At 42.0% G+C, this 24,867-nt stretch overlaps 1 protein-coding gene across 3 annotated transcripts in view; it reads right to left on the bottom strand.

Annotated features, from left to right (window-relative positions):
* Nucleotides 1-24,867, bottom strand: part of cfap97 (cilia and flagella associated protein 97) — a 37,058-nt gene that overhangs the window by 3,498 nt on the left and 8,693 nt on the right. For all 3 annotated transcript variants that reach the window (XM_080189399.1, XM_080189401.1, XM_080189400.1), the window contains exons 2-3: nucleotides 23,829-24,091; nucleotides 6,316-6,445 (exon numbers count right to left, since the gene is read on the bottom strand). In XM_080189399.1, coding sequence (XP_080045525.1) covers nucleotides 6,316-6,445; nucleotides 23,829-24,091 — 393 coding nt within the window. The remainder of the gene's footprint in view (nucleotides 1-6,315; nucleotides 6,446-23,828; nucleotides 24,092-24,867) is intronic.

The following is a 24,867-nucleotide window of genomic DNA, read 5'->3' as shown; positions in this document are numbered from 1 at the left end:
GATTTTACTTGTGGGAAGTGTGTTAGATTGCAGTTTCTGGAGGAGCGTGTAAAGGAGCTGGAAGGGGAATTAGAGGAGCTCCGTATAATTCGGGAAGTGGAGGCAGACATAGAAAGGAGTTATAAGGAGATAGTCACTCCTAGGAATAAGTCTTGGGTCACTGCCAGGAAGAGGGGCAAAAAGCAGTTGGGGGGACAATCCCCTGGGGCTGTTCCCCTCCAAAATAGGTTCTCGGTCCTGGAGGCTACAGTTGAGGAGAAATCAACTGGGGATAGCCAAGGGGAGCAGGTCTCTGGGGGTGAGCCTATTGGCAAGCCTCAGGTGGTTAGGGGTAAGAGAGTGGGCCTCGTGATTGGGGACTCCACAGTTATGGGGACGGATAGGAGAGTTGGAGGTAAGGGTAGGGACTCTGGGCTGGTGTGTTGCCTACCAGGGGCTGGGGTCCAGGATGTATCGGACAGAGTATTCAGGACTCTTAGGGGAGAGGGAGATCAACCCCAAGTTATAGTTCATGTGGGGACACATGACATAGGGAGATTAAGGGAAGGGGATATTAAGCAAAGATTTATGGAGTTGGGGTGGAAACTAAAGGCGAAGTCAGAAAGAGTAGTTATATCTGGACTCTTGCCTGTTCCACGGGATAGTTTAGAGAGGAATAGGGAGAGGGAAAGTTTGAACTCGTGGCTGAGGGGATGGTGCAGGAGGGAGGGGTTCAGGTACTTGAGCAATTGGGGCTCATTCTGGGGAAGGTGGGACCTCTATAAGAGGGATGGTCTACACCTGAACCAGAGGGGAATCAATATCCTGGGGGGTAAATTTGCAAAAGCGATGCAGGAAGGTTTAAACTGATTCGGAGGGGGGGAGGGATAGTGAGGAAAGTGGGTGAAAGTGAGGGGGGCATAGTTGGGGAATGCAAGGCACGGCATAGTGGGGGTGGGGCGGAGCAGGGTTTGAAATGCGTGTACTTTAATGCGAGGAGTATTCGCAATAAAGTGGATGAACTTGCAGCGTGGATCAGTACCTGGGACTTTGATGTTGTGGCCATTTCTGAGACATGGATAGAGCAGGGTCAGGAATGGATGTTGCAGGTTCCGGGGTACAAATGCTTTAGTCGGAGTAGAGAAGAAGGTAGAAGGGGGGGTGGGGTAGCATTGCTAGTCAAGGACTGTATCACAGTGTCGGAGAGAAAGTTTGATGAGGACTTGTCAGTTGAGGTAGTATGGGCGGAGATTAGAAATAGGAGAGGAGAGGTCACCCTGTTGGGAGTCTTTTATAGACCTCCTAAAAGTTCTAGAGAGGTTGAGGAAAGGATTGCGGAGACAATCCTGGTTAGGAGTGAAAGTAATAGGGTAATTGTTATGGGGGACTTTAACTTTACGAATATTGATTGGAGTTGCTATAGTTCTAGCTCGCTAGAGGGGTCAGTGTTTGTACAAAGCGTGCAGGAAGGTTTTTTGTCTCAGTATGTAGACAGGCCAACTAGAGGTGAGGCTATATTGGATTTGGTGCTGGGAAATGAGCCAGACCAGGTGCTAGACTTGGAAGTTGGTGTGCATTTTGGTGATAGTGACCACAATTCGGTTACGTTCACCTTAGTGATGGGAAGAGATAGGCGTGAACCTCGGGTCAGCAATTTTAGCTGGGGTAAGGGCGATTATGAGGCTATCAGGAGTGAATTAGGAAGCATGGATTGGATTAGGGGATTACAGGGACTGGGAACATCTGAAATGTGGAATTTTTTCAAGGAGCAGCTACTGCGAGTCCTTGATAGGTATGTCCCTGTCAGGCATGGTGGATTTGGTAGATCTAGGGAACCGTGGTGCACTAAAAGAGTTGAGTCGATGGTTAAAAAGAAAAAGGAGGCTTATGTTCGGATGAGATTGGAGGGCTCAGATAGTGCACTAGAAAGCTTTAGATTGGCTAGGAGGGAGTTGAAGAGTGAGTTGAGAAGGGCTAAAAGAGGACATGAGAAGACTTTGGCTGATAGGATTAAGGAGAATCCTAAGGCGTTCTATAAGTATGTCAAGAACAGAAGGTTGGTCAGGGCAAGATTAGGGCCAGTTACAGACAGCAGGGGGAAGTTGTGTGTGGAACCGGAGGAGATTGGAGAAGTATTGAACCAATATTTCTCTTCGGTGTTCACGCAGGGGGACATGAATATAGCTGAGGAGGACATTGGGTTGCAGGGGTGTAAAATAGACAGTATTACGGTTGATAAAGAGGATGTGCTGGAAATTCTTGAGGGGCTGAAAATAGATAAGTCCCCTGGTCCGGATGGGATCTACCCTAGGATTCTCTGGGAGGCTAGAGAGGTGATTGCAGAGCCTCTGGCTCAGATCTTCAGGTCGTCATTGGTCTCTGGTGTAGTCCCGGAGGATTGGAGGATAGCGAATGTTGTCCCATTGTTTAAGAAGGGGAACAGAGACTTTGCCGGGAATTATAGACCGGTGAGTCTTACTTCTGTTGTGGGCAAGGTTTTAGAAAAAATTATTAGGGATAGGATTTATAGTTATTTGGAGTGTAATGAATTGATTAGAAATAGTCAGCATGGTTTTGTAGCAGGTAGGTCGTGCCTTACTAACCTTATTGAGTTTTTTGAGAAGGTGACCAAAGAGGTGGATGGGGGTAAGGCAGTTGACGTGGTATACATGGATTTTAGTAAGGCGTTCGATAAGGTTCACCATGGTAGGCTTCTGCAGAAAATGCAGATGTATGGGATTGTGGGTAATCTAGGAAGTTGGATCAGGAATTGGCTATCAGATAGGAGACAGAGGGTGGTGGTGGATGGTAAATATTCATCATGGAGTGCAGTTACGAGTGGTGTGCCTCAGGGATCTGTTTTGGGGCCACTGTTGTTTGTAATTTTTATTAATGATCTGGATGAGGGTATAGTTGGGTGGATTAGTAAATTTGCTGATGACACCAAAGTTGGAGGTGTGGTAGATTGTGAGGAAGGGTGTCATAGTCTGCAGGGAGACTTAGATAGGTTGCAGAGCTGGGCCGAGAGGTGGCGGATGGAATTTAATGCGGAGAAGTGTGAGGTAATTCACTTTGGTAGGAGCAACAGATGTGTCGAGTATAGGGCTAACGGGAGGACTTTGAATAGTGTGGATGAACAGAGGGATCTAGGTGTGTGTGTACATAGATCCCTGAAAGTTGGGAATCAAGTAGATAAGGTTGTCAAGAAGGCGTACGGTGTCTTGGCGTTTATTGGTAGGGGGATTGAATTTAGGAGTCGCAGTGTAATGTTGCAACTGTACACTACTCTAGTGCGGCCGCACTTGGAGTACTGTGTGCAGTTCTGGTCCCCGCATTACAAGAAGGATGTGGAGGTGTTGGAGAGGGTGCAGAGGAGGTTTACTAGGATGTTGCCTGGTATGGTGGGGAGGTCCTATGAGGAGAGACTGAGGGATCTAGGGTTGTTTTCGTTGGGAAGGCGGCGGCTAAGAGGGGATCTTATTGAAACATATAAGATGATTAGAGGTTTAGATAGGGTGGATAGTGATAGCCTTTTTCCTCGGATGGAGAAAGCTAGCACGAGGGGGCATGACTTTAAATTAAGGGGGGGTAGCTACAGGACGGATGTCAGGGGTAGGTTCTTTACCCAGCGGGTGGTGAGGGATTGGAATGCCCTGCCTGCTGCAGTTGTAGATGCGTCTAGTTTGGGGGCGTTTAAGAGATCTCTGGATAGGTTTATGGACGAAAAGGGATTGGTATAGGCTAGTGGGTCATTGTTTTTGTAACTGGTCAGCGCAACATCGTGGGCCGAAGGGCCTGTTCTGCGCTGTAATGTTCTATGTTCTATGTTCTATGTTCTAATGTACACTTGAGATCATATACTGATCAGTAAAGGTAGGCTTGGAGTAGAAAATTATAGAGAACCCATTCAGGGATTTCTCAACTCACACATTAGGCAAAGGGAGTATGCTGGACTGCTCTATTCAAAGTGAATTTAAGCAGGGATGGAGCATATTAAAGATGCGTAAAGAAATCCTTACACTCAGCTGCTGATTCAGATTCAAAGAAACCTAAGTATCAGAAATATGCATTGGGTAGGAAGTTAAGGCTCAAACCATCAAAAATGTGTTTCTCATGAAAACTGACAAAAATGCTATCCAGCATTGGATCTTCATAAGATATGAGCAGAATTAGACCATTTGGACCATCATGTCTGCTCTGCCATTCGATCATGGCTGATATGTTCCTCATCCTCATTTTTTTGCCTTCTCCCCAAAACCCTTCAACTAGTACCAAATAAAAATCCAACTAACTCAAATTTACTCACAGTCTCAGCATCCATCACACTTTGGGGTAGCAAATTCCAGAGATTCCCACCCTTTGGGAGAAGTAGTTTCTCTTCAATTCTTAAACTTGCTACCTCTTTTCCTAAGACTATGAACTCCATTCCTAGAATGTCCCACAAGAGGAAGCATCTGCTCCATGTCTACTTTATCCATACCTTTTATCATCTCGGATACCTCAATTTGATCTCCCCTCATTCTTCTAGAGGGGATTCCATGGCTACACCATTTTAGTGGACATGCATGGTCTCATTAAAACTGAACTCAATTGTACAAGTTGCTAAGTTCATAAGTTTAATTAATAAAGATTCTTAAAATGGTGATATGTCTATGTTGTCGTGATGTAATATGTGTTGCAAATGTTGATAGCTTCCTTCAGGAGCGCACTTGCAAATAAGCTCACAATGTCAAATGAGCACAGTGACAAGGCATTGTTATATAGGTTGTGTATAGCCTTTGCGAAGGTGAAGGAATCCTTCACAGTCAGTAGAAAATTCACTAAGAACTGGCCAATTCCTACTGTGCAGAACTGGTCACTGACAACATAGGGTAGCCCATACATGAGTTGAGTGCATTACTATACCAGTTCTTAGTCAGTATTCCATACATCATTGAACACAAACTAGCAAATGGGCCAAAGACTGCCACTTTCAGACGTAAAAATGCTGATCTATCCAAAATTACTCTGGAAAGGTTGCTTAAATCAAAAATTTGAACAACAAGCTGTTTTACATTGTCACTATGCAGTGTTTATGTTATGCAAATTGTATTATTCACCAACAGGATGCTGCCATCAGCCCAGACATTCTGCCTACTACACAACTGAATATATAAATTTATATAAATCTATATAAATTTCAGTGCCAGGGCGATGACAGGTACATGGGCTATCCCACAATTGGTTGATTGCATCAAATAGCATGTTTCTTCAGTTGTTCATGATAGAGTATACTATACTCATTCAACCTGCATTTACAATACCCAAAAGAAAATTACTACTATTAGATGTGATTTCCTGATCAGGCAGCAACACCTCTACTCGCTCAGAACACTAAGGAAATTTGGCATGTCTGTTATGACTCTTATCAACTTATACAGATGCACCACAGAAAGCATTCTTTCTGATTACATTACATCTTGGTATGGTTCCTGCTCTGTCCAAGATTGCAAGAAACTTCAAAGGATCATGAATGTAGCCCAGTCCATCACTCAAACCAGCCTTCTACCCATTGACACTGCCTATACTTCCCACTGCCTCGAAAAAGTAGCCAGCGTAATTAAGGATCCCATGTACCCCAGACATACTCTCTACCACTGTCTTCCATTAGGAAGAAGATACAAAAGTCTGAGGCACATACCAACTGACTCAAGAATAACTTCTCCCCTGCTGCCATCAGACTTCTGAATGGTTCTACCTTGCATGAAGCTGATCTTTCTCTACATCCTAGCTATAACTTTAACTCTACATTCCGCACTCTCTCCTTTCCTTCTCGATGTATGATATGCTTTGTCTGTATAACACGCGTGTGACAATAATAAATCAAATCACTTACTGAACAAACCTGTGTCCAACAGCTATACTAAGAATCAATTAAAATAATCAGTTGAACTTGAACCATTGCTTATTCATAATTACTGGAAAGCAATATACATTCATATGCAGGGAGGCATTCTCACTAACAGAAGCTATGTTCAAGCCTTGAACCTTTTTTGAATTCCGAGAAGAATGGGGAGTCCCCTATTGCATTCTCTATGACAATGTCGCAGCCAGAGTCAACTTGTCAACCAATCAGCATCCCTTTCTTCTGTAGTTTAAATTGTTGTGATCATTTGAAAGTTGGTATTCTTGTGTTTGTCCTTATGTGTACAAGGCAAAAAGCTTTGGCAACATATCTCTCTTTTCAGCATCATTCAATCAATTGTCAAAGAACAAGTAAATGTGTATGCAATGCTTCTTCAGATGATGCTACTCTAGTGTGTGTGGGGTAAATATACAAACATAACATGTGCCCACTTGTTGATGGTCTGCTTCGCTGTGAATAGGATGACTCCAAGAATGACATTTGTCGCTGGTAATCCATCAGCAGGTTAGAGCGTCTCAGCTCCATGGTTGGCTTCACTGCCTCCAATCTCTTCAGGAAAGCCTGTGGTTTTGAGAGAGAGAATCAATTTTAATACAAACACTTGTCATTCTAAAGAACATATAACATATTGTTCCATTATCCTATTGAATAGAATTACTAGAAAGGCAAAAAAATTCATTAAAATGTTATCATGGGGCAGCACAGTGGTTAGCATTGCTGCCTCATAGTGCCAGGGACCCGGGTTTGATTCCTGGCTTGGGTCACTGTCTGTGCGGAGTCTGCATGTTCTTCATGTCTGCATGGGTTTACTTCTAGTTCTCCGGTTTCCTCCCACAATCAAAGTCGTGCTTGTTAGATGCTTTGGCTATGCTAAATTCTCCCTCAGTGTATCCAAACAAGTGCCAGAATGTGGTCACTAGGGGATTTTTGCAGTAGCTTCATTGCAGTGTTAATGCAAGTCTACTTGTGACTAATAAATAAACTTAAAACTAATATGTAATTCCTGAGAACTGAAAGTGACAATTTTGATAGAACTGACATCAGCTGAGCTGTATTTAAATGTTAACAAAACAAAAATTGAAAAGCTGAAAGTCTGACAACAGATTAGACAGATTATGATGTATATTAAAATGTTCTCTAGAGAGCCAGCTCTCGAATTACCAGAATAATCTGATAACAACAATAAAAGAGCCTATATACACATTACGTCCTGTGGTTGTCTTGTGGAAACAATTATAAGGATGAAATTAATAGTGTCAAGGATGTAAAGATTAATCAAAGAATAAATAAGATAAAGCTCAGTGGGAGAGTGAGCTGCGAGGAGGATGCTGAGTTTGCAAAGTGATATAGATAGGTCAAGTGAACGGGCAAGATGGCAGATAGGGTAAAATGAAGGGAACTGTAAGGTTATTCACTTTGGCAGGAAGAATAGAAAAGAATTGTCCTGACCTGGTCATAATCCAGAAGATTCGCTACGGGACTGTAAGTCCCAACACGAGAGCTCCATAAGAATTATGGGCAATTCCCTATTCCCTAGGACTTTCTGAAAAAAATCTCCAATTCCACATTAAGTATGGATGGTCCTGACTTATTTCTATGAAATGTTAAAGTAGGGAAAAAAAACTTGTCTAACAATGAAGTAACTATACTGCTGACCTCCGAAATCACTTCCACTGGCTTCATCCCCATCCTCACTCCACGAACCTCAACCATCCCCTGATGACCAGCCTTGAACATAACCAGAGTAGCATCTCACCACCTAACTGCCAGCAATCCCATGGCTTTGTTCCCAACCCAATCCGACCATCCCCATCACCTGACTCCCCACCCACCACCCGTGCCCACTTTATCCACTTGTCACCATATCTGCTTGCACCACCTCACCCATCTGCTACTCTGACCCTTTCCTTTTCTGCACAGCTGTTTTAAAGCAGCAATGGGGCATTTAAACTTTCTGCTTGCCAAAGTATGGCAGCTCATGCTGTAAAAATCAGACATGACTTCTGTGTGGATTTACTGCACTGTTTTGCTCCAGGTTTGCACAGGGTTGAATCTGAAGGATCCTCCATCAGAAGACTGCTCAGAAAAATCAGAATAAGATGGTGTAAATTTTCAAGATAAATTCCAGGGCTGCAGAGGAAATAGGGAGTGTGTGAAAATGTGAGAGAGGGGGGACAGAAGAATGTGACTGGCTCACCCCCAGTCTTATAGTTCTCATTTACCCTTGCACACCAACACATATTCTCAACCACCCTCTCATTGATTGCATGGGTGAGCACCCTGAAACTTGGAGTGTGCCTAATATAAACTTTTTCACATTCTAATCATCATTTTTGTTTATTACTCATTCTTGTAATGATCAGTTTATTGCTTTGTCATTGTTCTCTTATTCGCCAAGTTGTTCCTTTTCATACATCAGAAATTTTAACAAAAAAAACAAAAGATTTTTGTCCAACTCCGAAAGAGGTTGGACAAGCCTACTCTATTGCCTTTGAGTGTTATTACAGAAAATGGAAAGGACTGTGGAATAGGAAAATGGAGGTAGCATCTGAAGAATTGAAATGATAAAATGCAGTTGTGATTTGCATTTTATTAAACCTTTTCCAAAGAGTCATAGAGGTTTACAGCATGGAAACAGGCCACTTGACTCAACTTGCTGCCTTTTTTTAAAACCACCAAGCTAGTCCCAGTTGTGCAGGTTTGGCCCAGATCTTTCTGTACCCATTTTACCCTTGTAACTGTATAAATGCTTTTTAAAAGACAAAATTGTACTCATCTCTACTACTACCTCTGGCTGCTTGTTCCAGACACTCACCACCTTCTATGTGAAAAAATTGCCCCCAGGACCTTTTTGTATCTCTCTCCTCTCAACTTAAACCTATGCCCTCTAGTTTTAGACTACCCTACCAATGCCAACATTTTTCTCTTTCACAATCCTCAAATTCGAAAATAAATAACTTTATTTGAAACCTCACACTGTTATTATTCAAGAGATGAATTATAGAACCAGAAATAAATTGTGCTTCATTATAAGCATCTCTAAAACCACTTTCTTAATTATAAAGTGCACAGCACACCAAGAGTTAAAATCACTTTGGACCTGAAGGTACATGTCACAAGTGTTCGAGTCTGCTGCCAGATTTTTTGGCGTCAAATGGAAATAACTAGCTAAGCACAAGCCAGAGGAAGCGCTGTTGCCTGAAATAGGTTGTATATGGAGTTGGTACATTCCAGATGTGAAACCTTAGAAGATATTGAAAATGTGACTTACTCTTCTGTAGTAAACTTTAAACACTTGTCCATACATCCCAGCTACAAAGCAACTAATTATCCTTAACTGAATCACAAACTGAGCAACTGGGGAACAGTGAACTTTGTGCTGTTACATCAAAATCTTCCAGAAGTTAAAATACCAGAAATTGTTTCTGTTACAAAGCAGATGAGAGGCACAAGCTGTAAATAATTCTTAATTGACAAGATGGCATTTTACTTCCCAATTCCAGGAACATGGTACAAGTTACGGGAGAATTATTATGCATACTTTAAGCCTATTGACCTACATGAACCAACAATGAGAAGATATCTTTGGTTCTTGAACTGAACATACCTCAAACTGCTACTAAGTAGGTTGACTGGATACGGACAATTGCTATTTCATGCTCCATTTCAAAACTTTCAGATATAATTGGACTTCCAGCCTTTCACAAGAGTAATATCCTAAGTCACCACATAGGAACACAGGTTATGCTTTTTTTTCATTTTGTGCTAAAATATGGGGACACTGGTCAAGTTGCATGCATTGCCATCCCTAGTTACCCTAATATGATAGTAGTGGGCCTTCTTTGTAAGCTGCTGTCAGAATGATGCTCACATTATTTGTACTATCTCAAGTGGCACTAAAAGTAAAACACAGTTTGGACTAGTCACAGTTATGGCCAGACCAGTAAAGACATTACTGACACACTTGATTTTTCACGTTGATCAGCAACTTTAATGGTTTGCCCACAAATTACCATATTGATTGGATTCAGTTACACAAGTTGCCAAAGCAACACTATAGCCACCATCAGACCATACCTCCAATTTTTTTCTTTATTCTTTCATGGGGTATGTGCATCACCGGCAATGCCTAATAGCCCTTGGCATTTAAGAGTCAACTACGTTACTGAGAATCAAGAATCACATATGGGCTAGACCAGTTAAAGTTGACAGATTTCCTTCCCTAAAGGATATTAGTGAACCAGATGGGTTTTTGCAACAACTGATAACCTGACCATTTCTGAGACCATCTTTATTAATTGAATTTAAATTACACCAGTTGTCATGGTGAGATTTAGCTTGGGTAAATGGATTACTAAAAAAGTTTATTTATTAGTCATAAGTAAGGCTTACATTAAAACTGCAATGAAGTTAGTGAAATTTCCCTAGTCGCCACACTCTGGCGCCTGTTTGGGTCAACGCACCTAACTAGCATATCTTTCAGACTGTGGGAGGAAACCGGAGCATCTGAAGGAAACCCGGGCAGACATGGGCAGAATGTGCAAACTCCACACAGACTGTGACCGAAGCCAGGTATCGAACCCGGGTCCTTGGCGCTGAGAGGCTGCAATGCTAATCACTGTGCTGCCCAGTGACATTATCACTACGCCACAGTCATTATATAATTGCAAGCTGTCTTGTCACAGTGTTTGTTTTTCTTTATTTTATTTGCTATTATGTTGCTGTCTAGGCAGCAGAAGTATTGCTTTACAAGCTCAAAATTTACAGTTGAATATCCCGCATTTGGGGACATTGTAGGCATAAGCACACTTGAAGTGCAATGGGCTAGCCTCGTCCTGGGCGAACCACCTGCTTGATCATGGTTTCACAAGAGCAGGTTTTTAATTCCCTCTTCTATACAGCCAAGTGTGATATTTTCTGGAGTTTTATAATCTGAAATCAAATGGTGTTGATATGTCATGGCTGCTGGGCAAGTTGGATAAATTTATAGAATTTTAGATTCTGTAACATCTATTCCATCTGACCTAGTCTTGGTTGAGAGGCTGGGCATTGTCCCAAATTTTTGGTGAGGAGTTTGAGAAAATAAATACTGCAAAAATTGTAGTTTTACATTACGTGCTCAAGATAATAGGTTGATAATATTTTCAACATGTAATGTCACCAAATCATTTTAAGACTGGTTATATTCTTGTGCAGAGTGAATTTAAAATGCTGCCAAAATTTCTGATATCTACTTTCCTAGAATGGAAATAATATTTTTAAGAATCAGAATTTCTTAAATTCATTTGCTTCTCTGAATAAAATATGATCAGGTTTGATTTTATTCTTCAGCACTCTCCTCCTCTCCCTAGTCTTCTGAAGGAATGTGCGGCTGCCTTCTTCCCAACAAAATAAAAAATCCCATTTGCAGAAGCATCTGCTACTCTACATTGCACTTCAAAATAAGTATCGGGAAGAAGATATATAATACAGACAGATTGGACTGTGCTGCTTCATACACTACCAGGCTCTCTTTTACAGAGCAAAAACTTCAGTCTTATTTTAGGCAACAGCCTTGGTTACATTATGACAACATACCACATTCACATGGGTCCGCATGGGATGGCCAACACATATTTTGTTTCACTAATCTTAGAACAGAGCCATGAACTGCAATGTGAAGAAAATTTCAGTGTACTCAGTAAGAATTAAAAATTTTAGTCTCAACAGTGTTACAGTACTGTGAATTATAACAATTTATTTTGTCTGGCATCTGCTAACTAATATGCTCTCCTCACTAATTGGTCTTTGTTATATAATATAGTATGGACTATGTTAATAGCCTCAAATCCCTCTTCTACATAATACCTACATCCAGTCCTAGAATCATGGCCCTCCACATGGATGAGGTGATCGTATCTCTTAGGCATTGGATTTTATTGCAGTTTTATAATTTAACATTTTGTCAATTTTCTTTTCAAATAGTCCAGTTGCAGAGCTGTATGTTTTTTCCCCATGAATCTAGCCACTCATTTCAATCCCACTTTCCAGCATCTGGTCCATAGCCTTGCAGATTACAGCACTTCATGCGTAGATCCAGGTACATTTTAGAAGACTTGTTTCAGCCTGAACTAACAATTTGGTCAGCGAATTACATATGCCCATCACCCTCTGGGTTAAAAAGTTTGTCTTCATGTCCCCTTGAACCCTTCTACCAATTAGCTTAAATCTACACTCCCTGATTATAGATTTTATACAAATCTATAATCACTGCAAGGTGCCGTGGCAACATGAATGGGATCCTTGCCCTCAGCTCTACAACACATACAGTGTGGAAAAGTCTGCGTAAATGACAGTAAACCAAAACTCTGGCACAAAGCTATTATCCCAGATGAACTGAAGGTGATGGCACTCAAACATTGCTCCAGCAAGAACAAACCTTAATTATTTAATAATAAATTAATTGAAATTTCTATTCTGTAATTCAACAATTGAAGACAAGTTCCCCTTCAATATATATCCAAAACAGCTTTGTTTAATAAAGCAGACCTCAGACTTTAATACTGCAACTCCTGTTATTAGCTAACTATTTGACTCTTCTTCCTCTAGCGTAGTACTTATAAAACATAACATTGAGTGATATTGTCAGAGCCAATAATTTGCATGCAACTCTCATATCTAACAGAAATTGCACCCATGTCTCACACAAATCTTTCTGCCTCAGTTACTTTTCCAAGTAAAATGTCGCATCGAGCAGACTTGAACAGAAGACTGCAAGAACAGGCTTGAAAGGATTTATGAGTGTGCCTGGGATAAATGATCTTGTGACCTGTTTGTGGGCTATGACTATAATGACGGAGTCTTAAAGGTCTGGAGTCACATGGTCCAATCAAAATCAACTCTCACTGCATGGCATGTCTGTTGAAGGTCATGGCAACCTTCAAACTAACAGGTGTTAATAGAATCCTCACACTGTTATGGTCCTACAAAATACAAATGCAAAATGCAATTCTGGTAAATGTCACTAATTTCTTTCAATCATTCAGAATTACATTTCAGATTTCAAAATACAGAAAAAAGTCCGTAAATTTCTTGTATCTACCGGCATGCAGTGCGAATATTTGGTTAATGCGAACATTTGTTTAAAAATAGAGACCGAGTTCTCCATCTCCCCAAAACAAACCTTCGTTAGATCTATAACTGCCTCACTACAAGATAAACAAATCCAAGTAACTGACGATAAATGAATTGGCGGACTGCTTAGATTTTCATAACAACCTGCTCATTAATGTACATTAGACCCAATTCCATACTGCTCAATTGCCCCGTTGTGTATCTACTCAAACCTGCTGTTAGAGAAAGGGGAAAGATCTTACTGGGTATGGTGGCAAATCGTAAGCAGCATTTCAATTGAGAGCAGTAAAATGAAAAGATCACAGCAACAAACAGCATTTGGTTTGTGTTCTTGATTTTTATTTAAACTGTTGACGTTGGTGGTGTATTAATTTATTACATTTCTTTTCTAAAACACACAGTAACATTAAGCACTCAACAATGAATCAGTATTTTAAGTGACAATTATGTCACCTGATTTTACTATTACCATAGATTATTGCCATGTGCTGTAAAACATGCCCTCTTGCTGTCATTTAAAAGTACAGCAGGACAAAAATCCACAGCAATAACAACTAGCAATTAAAAATACAAAATTTACAACTTTAAAAGCTCCAAGTATTGCCTACAAGTGGGTTAAACGACAGACTAACACTTATACAGCACTAGACAGCCTGAGTTACTTTCTGAAGTAGTCACTGTTGCATTGTAGGAAATATAGCAGCCAAGTTGCGCACAGTAAACAGCCATAAACAATGTGTTAATGACCAGATAATCTGTATTTGTTGTGTCGATAGAGGGATACATATTGGCCAGGACACGAAAGATAAGTCCCCTGCTTTACTTCAAAACGACGCTACAATATCTACAACATCTATCTGAGCAGGCAAAAAGGGCCTCTCAGTACCATGCTGGAGTGTCTTCATGTGACTGAATAGGCCTATCTCGACCCACAGTTTTTTGGCCACATGGGCAGGACACGCAATGAGGTAGTGGAATCAGGATGCAGGATTTCCTTCCTTTTCTTTCCTTCTCTTTCACTGCTGTGCCTCATCATTAAGTAATTTGAATCGAAATGCAATTCAGCTTAACCGACAAGTTGTTGCCTTTTTAAAATTATTTTATGGGATGTGGGGCATTGTTTGCTAGGTCAGCATTTTTATTGCCCATCCTTAACTGCACTTGAGATTGTGGTGACGAGCTGCATTCTTGAACCACTCTAGTCCATGTGGTGAAGGTACACCACAGTGCTATTAGGAAGGGAGTTCCAGGGTTTTGACCCAATCACAGTGAAGGGACAGTGATATAATTCCAAGTCAGGATGGAGCTAGTTTGTTAGATATGTTCAAGAGAGAGCTGGATGCAGCCCTTGCGGCTTAAGGGATCAAGGGGTGTGGAAAGAAAGCAGGAGTGCATGATCAGCCATGATCATCTTGAATGATGTTGTAGATTTGATGTTGCCGAATGGTCTATTCTGCACCTATTTTCTATGTTTCTGTGTGCGCAGTTTCAAGGGGAATTTGCAGGTGGTGGTGTTCCCATGCATCTGCTGTTCTTGTCCTTCTAGGTGTTAGAGGTTATGGGTTTGGAAGGTATTGCTGAAAGAGCCTTGGCAAGATGTTGCAGTGTATCTTTTAGATGGTATACACTGCTGCCACTGTGCATCTGTGGTGATTGGTTGAAACTTGCTATCAAAAAATCATTAATGTCAGTACTATTATGCTTCAAGGAGAGTTTCAGAATGGCTTTAAAGCATTTTCTTTGTCCTCCCCTGAAATGCTAGCCATTTAGGAGTTGATAACACAGAACCTACCAGTCAGTGCAGGAATGGTAGCATAGTTAGAGCACTACTGAACTAGTGGGTTTAGACTAATGAACAGAAACACAAATTCAAATCCCACAATGGCAGCTGGGGAATTTAAATTCAGTGAAATAAATAAACCTGGAAGAAGAAACAAATCTTAGCTACAGTGACTATAAAATCTACTAAACTGTCATGAAAACCCATCTGTTTCACTAACGTCCTTCAGAGGAAATCTGACATCTTTACTCGCTCTAATCTGAATTCAATTCCAGAGCCACAGCAAATGTTGTCGACTCACAACAGTCTTCTGAAATGGCTTAGCAATCTCACAGCTGTATCAAACTGCAACAGCAACAGATGGATCACCTGGCATGAATTCAGGCAGCAGACAACAAAGACACACTGACCCAGCCAACACTACAAAATACTCACTACCAACATTGGGGGACTGGTGTCAAAATTGGGAAAAGTAGACCAGTCAAGCAATCACACTCAAATTATATCATTTCAGCCAATGTTCTCTACAGTCCTCCACCTTGAGCAGGATGAATCACCAGAAGTGGCAGCATAATGGCAAATAGTTGTAAGGAAATGCTCTATATTGGCTCTTGACTGCATGAAGTTCCATGGTGTCAGGTCAAACATAAGCAAAGAACATATGAACATAAGAAATAGGAGCAGGAGTAGGCCATCTAGCCCTTCGAGCCTGCCCCGCCATTCAATAAGATCATGGCTGATCTGTCGTGGCTCAGTTCCACTTTCCCGCCCTCTCCCCATAACCCTTAATCCCCTCTCTTATCAAAAACCCATCAACCCGCGTCTTAAAAATATTTAGCGAGGCAGCCTCCACCACTTCAACGGGCAGAGAATTCCAGAGATTCACCACCCTTTGAGTGAAGAAGTTCCTCCTCAACTCTGTTCTAAACCGCCCCCCTTTTATCTTGAGGCTGTGCCCCCTAGTCCTACTGTCTTTTTTGAGCGGGAAGAGTCTCTCCACCTCTATCCTATCCATCCCATTCATCATCTTATACGTCTCAATGAGATCTCCCCTCATTCTTCTAAACTCTAACGAGTACAAGAAAACTAACCACCCCACATCTGCTGATGAATCAGTGATCCTTGTTGAACACAACTTGGAAGCACTGAGGGTTGCAAAGGCATGTACTCTGAATGGGGTCTTCAGTGCTCATCACCAAGAGTGGTTTGGTAGTACCAAGGCTGACTAAGCTATCTGAGTATTGGAGGACATATCTGCCAAACTGGGCCATGCAGCAGATGGTGAGAAAATCAACACAAGAAAACAAACTACTCTGATTTTGTTTCATGAATCCAACTGTCACAGATGTACTCATCCACGACAGTATTGATGAGAGTAACCAACACAGTTCTGATGAAAATATAGTCCTACGTTCACAGTAAAAGTACCCTCTATTATGTTGTGTGTCACGATCGCCATGGTAAATAGGATCGACTCGGATGAGATTGTATAGTTCAAAACTGGGCATCCACGAGTTGTCATGAACAATCAGCAGCAGCAGAATTGTATTAAATCTGTAACCTCATGGTTCAGAATATTCCTCATGCTATCATTAGCATCACATCATTGGATCAACCTCGTTCAGTAAAGGGCCGGGTGTTGCCACAAGCATACTTAAAAACCAAGGGCTGGCTTGGTGAAACTGAAACATGGGCTACAGGCATGGTAGTCAGCAAACAATAACAGCATGCTATGTTGTTAGGGCTAAACAATCCCACAACAAAACTCTGCGGTGCTGCCACATTGTCAGAAGTATTGAAGGGCAATGAAACAATTAACGGGAGGAGGCAGCTCCATGAACATGCTCATTTCCGATGATGGCAGAGCTGATCATGTTCAAACAAAAGATACAGCTAAAGCTAGCAGCCAGAAATGCTAAGTAGACAGTCAATCCAGCCTCCAACTAACCAATGCTCCCAGCATTGCAGGTGATAGCCTTCAGCCTAATTGATTCATTCCATGTGATATCAAGAAATGGTTAAGCAGACCGGATACAGCAAAGGCTACAGGCCCTGAAATCATTCCAGTCTTTTTGTGAACTAAAACTAGTCATTTCCCTAGCCAAACTACTCCAGTATGGCTACAAGCCTGGAATCTATCCCACTGTGTAAAATGTTGTCTAGATATGTTCGGTCCATAATAAGAGGACAAATCCAATCCAGCCAGTTACACATCAGCAATGTTATTAAGCAGCACTTACCAAATAAACAACACACTGACGTCCCGTTTGGTCTCTGCCAGGGCTGAGTATGTGCGTGCAAGTGTGATTCAACTCCAAACCTCATTACAGCCTTGGCCCAAATATGGATAGAAGAGTTGAATTTCAGAGGTCAGGTGAAAGTGACCACTTTTGGCATCAAGTATCTGATCAAGTGCAGACTTAATAAAAGTCAATAGGAATCAAATAAATCTCCACTGGTTGCGGTCATACTCAGCACAAAGAATGATGGTTGTAGTTGTTAAAACCTATTCATTCAGCCCAGAGCATTGCCATCGGCGCGCTCCAAAGTAATGCCCCAAGCCCAATATTTTCAGGTGCTTTAACAATGATCATCCTGCCATAAAGGAGTGGGGACGTTCACTGATGATTGTAGAATGTTCAGTAAAATTCAGAACTTCACAGAGACTGAAGCAGCCAGTGCCTAAATGTAGCGACATCTGGACAACATTCAGGCTTGGGTTGACGTGGAGAGCAAGATTCATGTCAGTCAAAGACCATCTATAACAAGGGAGAATCTAATATCTCAAGACGTTACCACTGCTGAATCCCCCAATATTAACATCTGGGGACTGCCACTGACCAGAAACTAAACTGGCCCAGCCAAATAAATATAAACAGCAGGACAGAGGCTGAACACTGTGGTGAGTACTTCACCTCCTGACCACCAAAGCCTCTCCAACATTTACAAGTTGGGAGTGTGATGGAATATTAATGAGTGTAGCACCAACAAGAATGAGGGGTAATCTTATTGAAAGATGTAAAATACTGAGGGGGCTTGACTGGGTAGATGCTGTGAGGATGTTTTCCCTCATGGAAGAATCTAGAATTAGTAGACAGTTTAAAAATAAGGGGTCTGCCATTTAAGACGGAGGCAAAGAGAATCGTTAGGCTTTGGCATTCTCTTCCACACAGAGCAGTGAAGGCTGGTTCGCTGGGTATATTCACGGCCAGGTTTGATTTTTGATTGACAAGGAAATCAAGATGGAAGGGGGAAAGACAGGAAAGTAAAATTAAGGTCACAACCAGATCAGCTGCAATCTTACTGAATGATGCAAGCAGGTTCAATGGACCAAATGGACCATTCTTGTTCTATTTCTTATAATCCTATGAACGCTTTAGAAAGTTTAATACCATCCAGGGCAAACAGCCCACTTGACCAGCACCCCCACTAACCACTTGAAACATTCACTTGCTCTAACATAGGCAGTGTTAGCAGTGTGTCCCATTTACAAGATGCATTGCAGCAATTCACCAAAAATCCTTAGGCAGCACCTTCCAAACCCATGACCACTGTCATCTAGAAGAACAAGGGCAGCAGATACATGGGAACACCACCATCTGCAAGCTCCCCTCCAAGCCATTCACCATCTTGACTTAGAAATATATCACCATTCCTTCGCAGTCACTGGGTCAAAATCCTGGAATTCCCTCCCTAACGGTATTGTGGGTCAACCCACGGCACATGGACTGCAGGGATTCAAGAAGGCAGCTCACCGCCACCCTCTCAAGGGCAACTAGGGATGGGCAATAAATGCTGGCCAGTCAATGACACTCATGTCCCATGAATGAATAATAAAAAGGTCAATGCAGCAACCCACCATGGCTTTTTAAACAGCACCTTCCAAACTCATGACATCTACCAAAAATATATGGGAACACCATCACCTGCAAGTTCCCCTTCAACTCATACATGATCCCATCTTTGAACTATATTGCCATGCCTTCACTATCAATGGGTCAAAATCCTGGAACTCCCCCCGTGCACATGGATTGCAACTGTTCAAGAAAGTGCCCCATATCGGATGACACGGTAGCACAGTGGTTAGCACTTCTGCTTCACAGCTCCAGGGTCCTGGGTTCAATTCCCGGCTTGGTTCACTGTCTGTGTGGAGTTTGCACATTCTCCTCGTGTCTGCGTGGGTTTCCTCCAGGTGCTCCGGTTTCCTCCCACAGTCCAAAGATGTGCACGTTAGACCGATTGGCCATGCTAAAAAAATTGCCCTTAGTGTCCTGAGAAGTGCAGGTTAGAGGGATTAGTGAGTAAATATGTAGAGATATGGGGGCAGGGCCTGGGTGGGGTTGTGGGCAGTGCAGACTCGATGGGCCGAATGGCCTTTTTTAACTGTAGGGTTTCTATGCTTCTATTTCTATGATTCTACATCCTCAAAGGCAATTAGGGATGGGAAAAAAATCTGCTGGCCTTGTCAGCAATGCCTGCATCCCATGAAGAAATAACTTTTGAAATATAAAACATCCCTCAGAACTGAAAGATTATTACATTCAAGCAGCATTTAAGAACAGAATATGGGGAATAAAAACAATCTACTCCATACCCACAGGAAAACAGAGAAACCTATAAGGTGCTATGGTGGGGACAAGAAAATGTTTAAAGCATAGAAATTATATGCCCCACCCTGATGTGACACTACCACCACCAACCCACCCCCCCTCCCTTCTCCAACCTTCCAAAGATTACAACCTTTGAGGTTGCTTTTCAATCTGCTACCTTCTGCAGCTGCAGAAAACCCTGTTTGCACCTCCCACTATTAAGTCTCTTACCACTACTGTTCTTCCACTCCCTCCTTGTGCAGCTGAGCCACCCCCTGTGCTGTGAAATTGGCTTTTGCCGCGCTCCCAGATGGACCATCACTCTCACTGTTTTCTATTAAACAAAAGCAGCTTTTAACTGAGATGTACGCTGGGGCTTTCCTGAGTACCTGCCTGCCTCCTCTTTTCTGACTGGTGGTCTCCTGTTCCCCCACAGACTGAACCGCCTTAAGGTGTGGTGTGACCACATCTAGAAATGTGTTATCCACAAACCTCCAGTCTCGCGGATACACCACTGCGCTTTCAGTCAACACTCAAGTTCCATAATTCAGTTCTCAAGCTGATCAAACCGGTGGTAGTGCCCACAAAAATGGTCAGTCAAGGCTGCACAGAGTCCAGAAATTGCCATATACTGCAGGCCGTACAAAACATGATAACCACTGTATGGAGCTCCTCAGTTGTACATTTAGTTTAAAAAGACTTTTACCTTCATGATCATTAGAAAATAATTTTTTTTAAAAAGATAGATAATGCAGCTTTAAATTGGAGATAAATAACTCCCCACTACTTCCCATCAGTTCTCTCCCTTTCAAGCCTCTACCCCTTATGATGTTAGTGTACCTTTAAGAATTTTTTTTTAAATTAACGTACTCTGGAGTTGTAAGTAAACCTTTACAGTTCATTTTCCTCATTGTTGCTGGGCTGTCTATGAGAGTCTTTTTATTGACACTTCAATGGGGGCTTATTTATGGGGAGTTCTTTACTGTGGGATTAGTTTTATGGCCTTGCATTGTTGGGAGGAAGATCGTGGGTTCTGGTCAGGTCTTTTTCCCCCTAGGGAATTCAAGGTTTCATTTTCTGTTTTTGGTTGGCAACAGTGTTTTAGTTTAGAAGGGAGTGGACATTAGACCGAAAGCAGTGTCTCTCTCACTCTAAGCTTTGGGAAATTCTGCTGTTTAGTTGAAAGCCTCCCTGGAGGAGAAAGTTTGCTGTTGGTGGCTTGGCCAGAGTGTCTCCTCAGTCCGAGAAGCTGTTCTGACTTCAAACTGTTGAGTCTATCCAGGAAAATCATCCAAAGTTTTCAAGTCCAGTATCATGTGAGCATTAGTCTTTGCCATGTTAAACCTGTGAAAAGGGTCTTTTGTTCTGTAGGATTGGAGCACACCCGATATACTTGTTAAGGCTTATACATTATAGTGGTTGTTCTATTGTTTGTAATTGATAAAAGGGCGGCACGGTCACACAGTGGTTAACACTGCTGCCTTACAGCGCCACGAGCCTGGGTTCGATTCCTGGCTTGGGTCTTTGTGGAGTTTGCATGTTCACCCCATGTCTGCGTGAGTTTTCTCCAGGTGCACTGGTTTCCTCCCACTGTTTGAAAGGCGTGCTGTTTGGGTTAACTGATCTGAACAGGCACTGGAATGTGGCGACTAAGGGAATTTTATAGTAACTTCATGGCAATTTTAATGTAAGCCTGACTGTACTTTTACTTTTGAAAGTTCTTACTATACAAGTTAACTATATTCTTAAATAAACTTTGTTTAATATAAGCTCCCGAGTCAGTCATTTGAACCATACCTGAAATGAAACATCTCATACTTATCCCAGCCAAATTCAAGAGACAAAAAGTATGATCCAGATGGGTCCCATAAAATACTTTGGAGTTTCTGACCTGAACCATAACACCCCATAGCAAGGCAACAGCACTCTCTGGAGATTAAGATGCTACAAGATAAGAAAAAGCAAAATGCACCTCTTTCCCACTGTGCTCCAAATTCCTAGTTGTACACCCACACTGGCTGTGTCTCATCCAGAACGCACTCTCACCCAACTGCTCAAGCACCCCGTTAGAAACAGTCTAATGTTAGTATCCCCTGTTGCCAGCAATGAATATAGCAGTAGGTCCTATTGTCTAAAATACATAAGAACGTAAGAAATAGGAACAGGAGTAGGCCATCTAGCCCCTCAAGCCTGCCCCGCCATTCAATAAGATCATGACTGATCTGTCGTGGCTCAGTTCCACTTTCCCGCCCTCTCCCCATAACCCTTAATCCCCTCGCTTATCAAAAACCCATCAACACGCGTCTTAAAAATATTTAGCAAGGCAGCCTCCACCACTTCAACGGGCAGAGAATTCCAGAGATTCACCACCCTTTGAGTGAAGAAGTTCCTCCTCAACTCCGTTCTAAACCGCACCCCCCCCTTTATCTTGAGGCTGTGCCCCCTAGTCCTACTGTCCTTTCTGAGCGGGAAGTGTCTCTCCACCTCTATCCTATCCATCCCATTCATCATCTTATATGTCTCAATGAGATCTCCCCTCATTCTTCTAAACTCTAACGAGTACAAGCCTAGTTTATTCAGCCTCTCCTCATAGCTCAACCCCCTCAACTCCGGCATCAGCCTAGAAAACCTCCTCTGCACTCCTTCCAAGGCCAAAATATCCTTGCGTAAGTGCGGTGACCAAAACTGCACACAGTACTCCAGCTGCGGCCTCACCACTGCCCTGTACAGTTGCAGCAAGACCTCCCTACTTTTATATTCAATCCTCCTCGCTATGAAGGCCAGCATCCCATTCGCCTTCCTGACCACCTGCTGCACCTGCAGGCTGGGTTTTTGTGACTAATGCACAAGGACCCCGAGGTCCCTCTGCACCGTCGCATGCTGCAGATTTCGCCACGTAAGTAATAGTCCTTCCTACCATTATTCCTACCAAAGTGGACCACCTCGCACTTGCCAACATTAAATTCCATTTGCCAGTTCCTGGCCCATTTGCCCAGCCTATCTAGATCCTTCTGCAGACTCTCCACACCCTCCGCACAATTTGCCGTTCCACCAATCTTGGTGTCATCAGCAAATTTCGACACCATACACTCGGTTCCCTCCTCCAGATCATCTATATAAATGGTAAATAGCTGAGGCCCCAGCACCGACCCCTGGGGCACTCCACTTGTCACCAACCGCCAATCCGAATAGCACCCATTGACCCCCACTATACCTCAACAATAGTTTGTAGTTCACCTCTTTGGTTATACTTTTGAACTATTTGTGTGACTGATAACATTGAGACAAAAGTACATTTTTAAATGCTGCTCCATATGCATAATTTAATAAATTGGCAGAGAATAATCCATGGCTCAGGGATGTCAAGCTAATTCCTAAACCAAGTAGCAAATTTAAGACCCTCCACTTCAACTGTAGTGATAAAGTTTCCAATGTCAAGTATTATATACCATTATTATATACCAAATATTATATACTGATTACTGTTTTAACTTCTGCACTTAATTACTGCCAATGTTATTACTGCTTTTGGGTTGGGGGAGGGTTGGGAATAAAACTGACAGTATAGTGAGGTTTAAGAATCAATAATTAACAAGAGAATAATAGAAAAATGATGGCAGATTTTTTTGTAACAGAAAAAAAACAGCTTCCTCTCTGTCATAAAGATCAGTACCTTAAAGTCAGCAGAACTTTCAACTGCAAGAACTGTACAAGCTAACCTTCATTCGTGATAACCAAGTTTTGGAGTCAGACAGAGAGATAGCGGGGGGTAAGCATACCAAGAAAAGTTTCAACTCTCTGCAATATGGACAAGGTTAACCGTGATGAATACATTTTATACCTATATGCATTGTTAGATCAAAATTTAAACAACGTCTGCGTGCGTGTGAAGTATGGTATAAATAAATGCAGCCTTCATGTAGTGGTCTGCCTGCATATGCTTTATTGTTGTCTCCTGTGATTAGCTCGTAAGAAATCAGCAATAACACTGCATATAAAGCATTCACAAAACTATTTTTAATTACCCTACACATTTTAATGCAAGTAATCCAATTATGAACCATCACACACTGATTATGGGTAAATTTGATTTATAACCGAATTGTGTTTTCATACTAGGCTTATGGAACACTTAAAAAAATTAAAGTTCCAAGTTAACTGATGAAAATGGAACGAACCAATTTTTTTTTTAAAATCGCTAAAGAATTCATTATTCTGCCTCTAAGGGTTTCTTATGGTTCTCTTAGCAACAGTATTTCTTATTGCTTTGCTCAGGTAACCACTCAGCATGCACAAGCCCAAATAGAGTGTCAGTGCACTCATCAACCACAGCAAATGGAGGCTCCAGGGACTATGATCAAATCATTCGTTCTGAGACCGGATACCTCAAGAGGCCTTTAGCATCTTTTAAATTTTCTAGGCATTCCTGCTTCTCTGCCTCTGGGCTACCTGAAACACTTACCAAGTTTTCTTGTTCAATTCTCTCCTGCTCTCGCTGTCTATTCAGGGTGCTGTGGTAAACTCGCACTGACGAAGGCACGATTGCCTTTGAGGTGAGAACTGCTGGTTTTGTCGCCTTTCGGGTCAATTCTTGTAACAATCTCTGATTTTCACGATCAATTCGCTTAGCTTCTTCATTACTGAAGGTGTAGTTTTTCTTGCTCTTTCGAGTAGGAAAATCACCCACTATTTTTCTTAGTTCTCTTCTTTCCAAATTCATCATAGCTGAAAGAAACATAGAATGGTTACAGCGCAGGTGGCCATACCACTTATTGAGCTTGTGATCCCAATCCCCTCTGTCATTGTCCTGTAATTTTATTTCCCTTCAGGTACTTAGCTAATTCTCCCATGAAAGCCACAACTGAATCTGGGTATTGCATTCCAAATTCGCTGTGTAAAGTTTTACCTCATCTTTGGATTCTTTTGCCGGTCACCTTAAATCTATGTCCTCTGGCTCTTGACCCTCCCACCATTGTTCCACGGTATGTACTCTGTCCAGACTTCATGATTTTGAAAACCTCCATTTAATTTCTTCTTAACCTTCTCTTTTCCAGGGAGAACAACTCCAGATTCTCCAATCTATCCACCGCAACTGAAATTCATTACCCCTCAAACCATTCTCACATATCTTTTCTGTACACTCCCGTCCTGTCATATCTTTTCTAAACTATGATGCCCAGAAACTGGACACTATATCCCAGTGATGTAGTTTCACCATAGTCTCTGTGCTATTGTACTTTATGTTGCTTTTCATAAAGCTCAGGATCCAATCTGTCTTTATAACTACTTTCTCAACCTGCCCTGACACCTTCAACAATTTGTGTACATACTTCTCCAGGTCTCTTTGCTCCTGCAACCACTTCAGAATTATACCCTTTATTTTATACTGCATCACTTATTCTTCCTATCAAAATTAATCCCTGAATACTTTCCTGCATTACATTTAATTTGACCTGTATCTGCCCATTCCACCAGCCTGTCTATGTCCTTGTGAATTCTAT

Source organism: Carcharhinus amblyrhynchos, chromosome 5 (genome assembly GCF_965287045.1).
Source record: "Carcharhinus amblyrhynchos chromosome 5, sCarAmb.v2.hapA, whole genome shotgun sequence".
Lineage (NCBI taxonomy): Eukaryota > Metazoa > Chordata > Chondrichthyes > Carcharhiniformes > Carcharhinidae > Carcharhinus > Carcharhinus amblyrhynchos.
Note: the sequence above shows the minus strand (reverse complement) of the source record. Positions and strands in the feature narration are given on the sequence as shown.